This window comes from Mandrillus leucophaeus, unplaced genomic scaffold (genome assembly GCF_000951045.1).
Source record: "Mandrillus leucophaeus isolate KB7577 unplaced genomic scaffold, Mleu.le_1.0 Scaffold805, whole genome shotgun sequence".
In the NCBI taxonomy this organism is placed as follows: domain Eukaryota; kingdom Metazoa; phylum Chordata; class Mammalia; order Primates; family Cercopithecidae; genus Mandrillus; species Mandrillus leucophaeus.
Window position 1 is genome coordinate 387,685 of NW_012108753.1, and position 9,768 is coordinate 397,452.

The following is a 9,768-nucleotide window of genomic DNA, read 5'->3' on the forward strand; positions in this document are numbered from 1 at the left end:
ATGAGCCACTGCACCCAGCTAAACACTAAAATAATTAAATAGCAGTGCTTTTACATGTTGGGTGATTGTGGGAATTGTTAACCTTGAGGAGCAGAATAACACCCTTTTAGCTAAGTCTTGATGAACTATGGTGGAGTTTTCAAATTAAATCATTCAGGGAGTCACATTGAGGTTTATTTGTGATTTTCCAGACACTGAAAATAAAATCTTTTTTCATAACAGATACTTGTTGCTTTGAGGAATCTGCATTTTAAGAATATTGTGCACTGTGATTTAAAGCCAGAAAATGTGCTGCTTGCATCAGCAGAGCCATTTCCTCAGGTGAGATATTCTCCAGAACCTTTTAAATGATTCTGGCAACATTTTCAAAGTACCCACATAATAAAAAGGCAGTGTACTAAGTACTGTTGGTTAAAAATGCATACCGTCTTACAGAAATAGTTTTTAGCCTGTAACTGTCAGTGAGGATTAATAACTAAATGAATTCAGATGTTATTAGTTACACTGTTTATATTCAAGACTTTTTAGATTTCACCACATCTAAAAGAATAACTGCACATAGATTCTGCAATTCACCTCTCCCCGGGGGCTGGGAAGGAAGTGAGCAAGTATCAACCTTGGTTAGTGCTTGGTACTTAGGATGAATTCCTCATAAATAAAACAAATGGGGTGTTACTGGAAATGGGAGATAGATTTTGGTTGAGGCAGGCAGCCAACTCCTTTTCCTATTTAGAGTATTGTATTTCAAACATTTTCACCAAAACCTATGTAAGAATAACATTTCTCATCACCACACACACACACGACGGCATCATGCTTCTGTGTCCTGGCAACATGTAGCACTCTCTTTTTTTTCTTAATTCGGTTGAGTTTTTTGGGTTTTTTTTTCAAGTGTTCATCTTGATCCACTAAATTTATTTCATGACCTATCAAATGGATCATAACCCAAATTCTGAAACAACCATCCTGAGAAATAAATGGTGGTGGTGGTACCCTGCAACCGTTTTCCATAATTGGCAAGGATGATTCCTTTCATCAGCTCAAATATCTGTTGCCAAACTATTGTTTATATACATTTGAAACATGTACATTTAGACAAATGGCAAGACTAAGGACAACAGATACCTGTTTTCACTTGGTAAATATAACTCAATTTGTCTTTTCAAATAAAAAGATATATTAAAAATCATTCAGCTTTTAAAGTAGTAATCATATTCTTTTATGTTTATGTGGTTAAAAGTGATTCCCTATCATTGTGAGGTCGAAAGGGTCACCTAATAGTGATTCCCTATCATTGTGAGGTCGAAAGGGTCACCTAATAGTTGGTGCAATGTTTTAAATAAACTGCTTCCATATATTATCTCATTTGATCTTCAAAACAGTATAGACAAAAGATGCACACTCTTAGAGGTAACATTAAAACTCCCACTTTCTGACCTCTACTTTAGTGATCAACAGTGTTCCAGTGAGAAGCAAAGGGATTCTTTTTATGCTCAAGTGTTAGCCATGGCTCTGCTTCTTTAATCAGTTGCCAGACTTCCAAGTCATCTTTACCTTACCAAGATGTGAGCTAAAATCTGGCATTTAACAACAACAGAATAGTTTGTATTTCTTCAAGCTCAGTACTCGTACTCTTCAAAGACACTGAAATCGAGAAGCAGCCAGATTCAGTAATGACACTGAGCAAATATTCATAAAAACGTGTCAGAGTCCACACCCCAGAAATAGCAGCATTTGATAACTTCACTTCTTTGTTTTCTAGGCCCTGTTTGTACCACTGTTTTCTAGAGCTTAAATCTCTTTCCTCTCAATTTATATTAATGCTTTTGCTGAAGACATTTTTTAAGTCAGAGTATTTCCTCCAGAAAGTACCTGGCATTTGCTTGTTCAGCATGGATGCGGTCATTAATCCCCCAGATCTAAGCCTCTAGAAAAATCTGGGCAGCAAGATAAGTGTTCTGAGTTCTGCCAAGCTCATCAACTTCTAGAACTCTCTTTTGAGAAGACATGGTAGTGACTATGGCTACCTTTACATATAACTTTTTTCAAATCTAAACATCTAACTAGAAATAATTTGTTCCACAGTCACAGAAAAGTGTTGCTGTTACTCACTGGGGCAGTCTCCACTGGTGTCCACAGGAAAAGTTACCTTTAATACACCTCAGTTTTATTTACTTGCCAATTTATAACATCCTTAGAAAAGAGATTCTAGGATCAAGCAAAACAAGGGATTTTTTTAAATACTGTATAACTTTTTTTTTTTTTCCTTTTTTTTGAGACAGAGTCTCGCTCTGTTACCCAGGCTGGAGTGCAGTGGCATAATCTCAGCTCACTGCAAGCTCTGTCTCCTGGGTTCATACCATTCTCCTGCCTCTGCCTTCCGAGTAGCTGGGACTACAGGTGCCCGCCACCACGCCCGGCTAATTTTTTTATATTTTTAGTAGAGACGGGATTTCACTGCGTTAGCCAGGATGGTCTCGATCTCCTGACCTCGTGATCCCCCCGCCTCGACCTCCCAAAGTGCTGGGATTACAGGCATGAGCCACCACACCTGGCTAATACTGTAACTTATTTTTCATTCAACAAACATTGAGTACCTTATGTGTCCAGGCACTTTAAGGCCACTAAGGATTCAGAAATGAAACAATTCTTGCTCACAGATGATGGGAGAGTGATCTCACAAAACAAATGATAGAAAGCAGCACACTCCCGTTTCATAAGAAATAGGAACACACATAACATCAGTCTGGTATTTGGTATTCTGGAAGCTAGAACTTTTGAAATATGCACTAGGAAAGCTCTTCATACTATGCCAGTCAGGATCACAGGGCTATAAATGTGTCTGCCTTTTCAGAAAACGATATTTTACAATTTCCCTATCTGTGATTGTTTAATATAATCAGAGCTGGCCAGTATGTTGAAATGATACAGTGTCATTTAGGGACAGGTAGTTACATATATAACACTATAATACAAAATTATCCTTCAATTTCCAGGTGAAGCTGTGTGACTTTGGATTTGCACGCATCATTGGTGAAAAGTCATTCAGGAGATCTGTGGTAGGAACTCCAGCATACTTAGCCCCTGAAGTTCTCCGGAGCAAAGGTTACAACCGTTCCCTAGATATGTGGTCAGTGGGAGTTATCATCTATGTGAGCCTCAGTGGCACATTTCCTTTTAATGAGGATGAAGATATAAATGACCAAATCCAAAATGCTGCATTTATGTACCCACCAAATCCATGGAGAGAAATTTCTGGTGAAGGTAAAAAAAATACTAAGTTTTGGCTATATGTTTTATTTTTAAAAATCCTTCTGATCCCGAATCAGTCTGTCTCTTGCAACTTGTCTTTTTAATAAATCTCCCATTCATCTTCCAAATTCAACTAGTTGCCAGTTTTTTGAGCACTCTTCTTTTTACATTTTTATCTGTGTCTTCTGTATAGTTCCCAGGCATAGCACTGACATAGGCCCCAGTGGCCTCATTCTCAAACCACTAAAATAGCTTTTTAACTGTCTTACGTGTTAAACTCTTCTGGTCCTTCCCAGTCACTGCTGCCAAGTCCATCTTCAGGAAACATTACTTTCCCAAACACTTCTCTTTAACCACCTTACAGGCATAGTTATCTGTGATATGGTCCATGCTTACCTTCTAGCCCCATCTCCCACTACTCTCTACACAAACCTAGGTGTTTACTCTTCTGAACTGTTTTCTGCAGTTCGCTTAGGACTTTTTTTTTCCCTTGTCTACAACCCTTCCTATTAAAACTTGAGGACTCCTTAATTTGTGGCTCATCTGTAAAGTTACCTGACTTCTCCTCCTCTAAACTGTAAAATTTACTTAGGCTAAAAAAATTTGGGCTTTTTTATTATTTTTTTTTATTTTTATTGAGACAGAGTCTCCCTCTGTCACCCAGGCTGAAGTGTGCACAAACCCAGCTCACTGCAGCCTCGACTTACTGGGCTCAAGTGATCCTCCCACCTCAGCCTCCTGACTAGGTGGGATGATGGGTGTGTACTATGGGCCACCATGCCTGGCTCATTTTTAAATTTTTGGTAGAGATGGGGTCCCACTGTGTTGCCCAGGCAAACTCTTGAACTCAATTGATCTTCGCAACTTGACCTCCCAGAGTGCTGGAATTACAGGCATGAGCCACTGCACCCAGTCCCATTTTTTTCTTAAGTATTCATTCTTTTCGTAATCGACTTTTCTAATCTTCAGAACAAGACTGTGAGCTCCTTGAATGAATACCTAGCTCCAGTACCTTATACCTAGAATGAACTTTATATTCACCAGACACACTGCAGTTTGCTTTCCTCTCTCCTATGGACCTCTGCTGGGAAGCTGCATACATCTTTTTCCTGCCTAGTGAGGGCTTTTGAATTTGCAACTCCTGATTCTGTACCCATCAAGAATAACTTGGCTGGCCCTCTTTAGTCTACTGATACTGACAAGAAGGACAAGTACACTACTTAAAACATTATCTAACTGCCCCATAGAAGTTAATAGAACCAATGCTGGGGAATACCCCCGTCTGGATTTAGCCAACCCATGTAATGGGTAGATCTTTTTTGTTTTTCCAAAAGTAGTAGGCCTAATCATAGGATTAACTAATATTCCATTAAACTGGGAAAAGTTTAAGGAACAACATGTGAAGACAGTAGCAGGTTTGCTTGGTAATAAAGCTAATTGAAGAAGCTCATAAGAAGAGTTTTTTGATGTTAACCAATGTTATCTCAGACCTCCTGAGGCAGTGTGTTCTGTAGAACTCTTCCATCAGAATCACTTGATGAGTTTATTAGAAGAGAAACCCCATAGATTGAGATTCTTTAGTTGGAATGATGACTCAGGAATGTGCATTTTAAATAACTCCAAATGATTCTAGTGCACATGGTGGGCCACATTTTAAGGAACAATGCATAAAGGTCTAAAGTATTTGGAACACAGAGAAATTCATAAAGTACTTAGGGAAAATCTTTGCTAGTTTGGTAGTATAGAGACAAGAAATAGAATTAGATTGGTACAAGTCTTTCCATTTGGTTCGTGTCTGGGTCTAGCCTTTTGTTACCAATATTTCAAATGTACCATTATATAGGGCTGTAGTTAGTATATAGTTATTGGTTGCCTTGGTTTTGCAGTTGATCCATTCTCCAAATAAGTGAATAAAATATATATGCCAAGAACTCACCATGTACACTAAAACACCCTGAAACCTATTTGTTAAAAGCGTGAACCTTTGGTGGTTAAGTTACCACCTCAGTGACCATACACAGAGGCAAGGCAGTGCTTTTCCAGACCAAGTCAGGGACTAGAGAGCAGCATTGGAGCAGGGTGGGGAGGATCAGAGAGTCTGTTTCATTCATCTTCAAATAATAATAGTTAATACTTAGCACTTAGGGGCTAAGCACTGTTCTAAGCCCTTAACATATGTCAGCAACTTCATGAGGAAACTGAGGCACAGCACAATTTAGTAACTGACCCAGTATCACACAGCTAGTAGGTGGCAGCACCAGACTTCAGCCCAGGCAGTCAGGTTCCAGAGTGTATACTTTTAACCTGTACTCTCTACTGCCTTATAAAGGCAATGAAAATTTGACAGATACACTTAAATCAGTAAATATGTATGATTCATTTTACATGTTAGCTAAAAGTCCATGTCCTTGAGAAGCAAAAATTCCTCAACCCTGTATTTCTATGGGTTGAACTGCCTTCTAGGCAGTCACAAGTTTGGGGTGCTCTGTGCACCCAAATTCATGTATCTTGTTTTGTCTTTTCCCTTAGCAATTGATCTGATAAACAATCTGCTTCAAGTGAAGATGAGAAAACGTTACAGTGTTGACAAATCTCTTAGTCATCCCTGGCTACAGGTAAAAAAAATATAATCTCTCTTTGGCAATCCTCATTTGAGTAGTTCACTCTGATGTGTCCCACCTAGTGAAACCACTCTAAGATCAGCAGAATAATATAAGTGCTCTTAAGTGATTAATTTGTACTATGGCTGAATCTGTGGAAACCGTACAGCATTCAAATCGGTAATGACAGGCAATTAAACTCCCATGAACTGAAAGCAATGACTTAGCCTTTCATAGACCTATGTGTTCATTTCACCTTTTTGTAAGATTAGCATGACATATTAATTTATCAAATTTATTTTAAATGTCCACTGAAGGGTTTATTTTTGCATTGAAGAGATTTTTTTTAAATGCCATTTAAAATATTTGGCTTAACTCTCCCAAAGTTACTTTATAGATATCAAAAGATACCCTCCAAACTTCTGAGTAAGGAGGGAAGCTTTAGAACTATTTTAAAGGGAGTGAGAGGTAGAATTAGCTTTAAAACAAATGTAATCTAGTCTACCAGTTACTAAATTATCCTAATAAGCATCCAAGCACTTTCCCCTACTTTGAGGAGTAAGGTTTAGGCCTCGTGTTGTATAGAACAAAATGTTTTAGTGATTATTCTTAGCCACCTAAGAAGCTTGAAGCAATTTTTTTTAAACTTCAGAAATTAGTTACTTTCATTCATTGGAGATTGTGTTTGAAAAATTTCTTTAAATTGCTCATTTAAAATATCACAAGTAGAACTTAGTATATAGTAGATATTTATGAGTAGGGCCTGTCAATTATTTGACTAGGGCACTAAACCAAACCAAAACAAAACAAAAAAACCAAGTTGACAGTATTTTGTTTCTTTTATGTTTCATCATTACAATTTCATTTTCTCCTAGGACTATCAGACCTGGCTTGACCTTAGAGAATTTGAAACTCGCATTGGAGAACGTTACATTACACATGAAAGTGATGACGCTCGCTGGGAAATACATGCATACACACATAACCTTGTATACCCAAAGCACTTCATTATGGCTCCTAATCCAGATGATATGGAAGAAGATCCTTAATCATTGAGCTAACCTAAATAAGGAAGGATTTCATTTTATGGACTGATACTTTGCTATGTAACTTGTTCTTTGTAGGTTGTCATCTGCAGGGATGCAAAGATACGAGGAAATATGATAAGGAATCAGTGACACCAGTACTGTAGTTCATAATGAGTAGGTACAGGCAGCAAACTGAGTAATAAGAAGTCATAATTGAATCAAGGTGAAGCTTTTTATAAACTTCTTTAGCCTAAGCAATAACTGGTTTTGTATTTTTTCTTAATCCTTCACTTTAATACAATAGGACCACTTAATTTGTCTTTCCTTTCCTGTTTTTTATATATATATATATGTATATGTTTTGTTTTAAGCAAAAACAAGTCAAGCTAGCATCCAGTCACTATATAGCTTGGCTAAATTGATACAAGACTTACAAAACTGGTTACTCAACAGGCTTGTATGTAAGAGAGAACTGTAAGGCTACCATTATGTGATGTTACTACAAGGACTTTTAACATTGGTTTAACCCAGCATAGAGGCATTGAAGGGTTTTTCTTAGATGCCTAGAAAAAGAGCACTGGGCTGTTTCACCTTTCTTTTTTAGGTCAATCAAGACTCCAAAGTAGTGATTCCTAACCTTTTTGGAGTTGCTCTGCTACTCTGAATATGTTCTGTACAACATAAGAATTGTCACCTTCTGTATGTTGCAACAGCTTCTAAGATAATTAGGGACTAATGATGTTACAAAAGGAAGAGTACTGCTGGTCTAAGTGCTGAGTTTTACGTCTTTTCATAGCTCCACTCTGCTGCTAAATATGTATTCTGACACCATCCGGATGCAAGTACTGGATTCCAGCATTCAGCAGGTGCAGATCTCAGCTTTACACAATTTATCTTTACCTAGGGTTCAGCCAGTAATTTCTGCTTTTTAGCAGGGTCAGTTAATACTACAGTTACTGTATAGCAAACAGTATCCTTTTTTCTCCTTCCCCCAGCCTATTGGGCTTTGCGGATATCTGGAGTGTTTTAAAATCAATTATTTTAAGCAGTTTGGGGGGATGGGTAGGAGTGGGGCATGAAACAGTTTATAAGGCTGGGGCTATATTATCAACGCAGCAAATTAAAGAATGAAGACTTGTTTTTACATTTCAGCTCCAGCAGCCAGGTATTTAAAAACTATTTTTAAATGTCTTCCCCAAAGAGAGTTTGAGATGTGGGACCATCTACTTCTAAGAAACAGTGGCTTTTTATTTCTTCATTTCTCAGTAATCATTGTAAATCTTTTTATTATTATTATTATTTTCCTTCTCCACTCTAACAAGAGTAAGAGCAAAACTCTTTCTCAAGTCTTGGATCCACTACTTGTTAGTTATGTTGGCCTGGACAGATGGCAGGTCTGTCTGCAGTTCCTCAGTCTGTAAAATGAATATTATCATTATTGCCTCTACCTTTGTCACAGTGTTGTCGTGAAGATCAGATACATATGAATGTAGTCAAACTGAAAACTAGGACAGTGTTAACTATCATTGCCCACCGAATTTGAGGTAGCAAAAAAAAGTGTTCTTGTATATGAACAGACTGAGAAGCAGCCTTTCGAGATCCCTGAAGCTACTTTCCTATCTAGACTAAAAATACCCTTGAAAGAATAGTAGCAAACAGTATGCAGTGCTCCTGTGTTCTAAGTTATTTTGTTTTAGTTTACCTTCACAACAGCCATAATGTTAAGTCATTATGAGCTCCATCTTAAAGATAAGAAAACTGAGGCAAGGGGAGATTAACCTACTGCCAAATTTCAAACAGTTAGTATATGTATTTGACACCAGTAGTATGGCTCTAATCTTACCCTTAGCCCTCCCAACCATTATGCTATACTCTCTACCCATAAATACCTCCACGACACATTTCCCTCTTGGTCATTTGTCCTTCTATAGAAGCTTCAAAGATTAAACCAAATTAATTTTCAAAAAAAAAATTTTTAGAAATGTTATTTTCCCTGTGATAAGAGGATGACTTCCCAGTTTCACCAAAGTCTGTTTATATCAACACACATAAAATGGAATAATTCTGAGTCGCTAGGCAGTCACTCTACTGTGGTTTTACTACGTAAGGTGAAAATTAACTGGAATGATGTTTGTTTGCTATACTTACATAATCAAACTTTACAAGCCATGAAATTAATTGCACTCTTCGTATTTGTTGTTAAATGCCTAAGAAATTTTCTAAAAATTTTGTAAAGGCACCGTCAGAGAATCTGGAGGTGAATAATTACTCCGGATACTGTATAACCTGCATAACGTTTTGTCCTTAAGTCGTGTTTGTATAAGAAGTAATTGCTAGAAACATTTGATAATGTACAAAGTAGTCTATAGTGACTGTTCAGTACATTTTTATATTTTTTTGGTTACATCCAACTTTTTGTAAATATACTGGAAGCTTGATAATAAAATGTATTTCCTATCACCATACTTTTCCATGTGAAAACCTGAGCCTATTTCTAGTAGAAGTATCCAAAGAAAAGTTTTATCTGGTTGTGTTATTTTACTAAACCTTGGTAAAAGAACTATTTTGGAAACAGTATTTGTAAATGGAACTAATGCTATATTTAAAAACACTGATTTTTTTTTAACCTGCCAAAAATAAAAAAAAAGCTCATTTTATAATTTTATACTAAATTTGAGGTGATTATCTGAAGGTCTCATTTCTTGTAAAGTTTGGAGTAATTGTAACTATAACTTTTTCAGGAACTACCACCAAAATATCCAACTGTTATACTACCAGAAGGCTTTAAAAAGTTAAAAACCTAATATCAAACTTTCTAGGTGTGAAGATATAAAGCATTGCCTGACTCTAGCCCCTAAATTATAAAAACTTTAACATCTCTGAGAGGA

The 9,768-nt window shown here is 37.0% G+C and overlaps 1 protein-coding gene across 1 annotated transcript in view; it reads left to right on the forward strand.

Moving 5' to 3' along the window:
• Window positions 1-9,552, forward strand: part of PRKD3 (protein kinase D3) — a 77,836-nt gene extending 68,284 nt beyond the window's left edge. The window contains exons 15-18 of the mRNA XM_011967631.1: window positions 223-321; window positions 2,997-3,264; window positions 5,782-5,867; window positions 6,728-9,552. Coding sequence (XP_011823021.1) covers window positions 223-321; window positions 2,997-3,264; window positions 5,782-5,867; window positions 6,728-6,901 — 627 coding nt within the window. The 3' untranslated portion in view covers window positions 6,902-9,552. The remainder of the gene's footprint in view (window positions 1-222; window positions 322-2,996; window positions 3,265-5,781; window positions 5,868-6,727) is intronic.
• The last annotated feature ends 216 nt before the right edge of the window (window positions 9,553-9,768 follow it).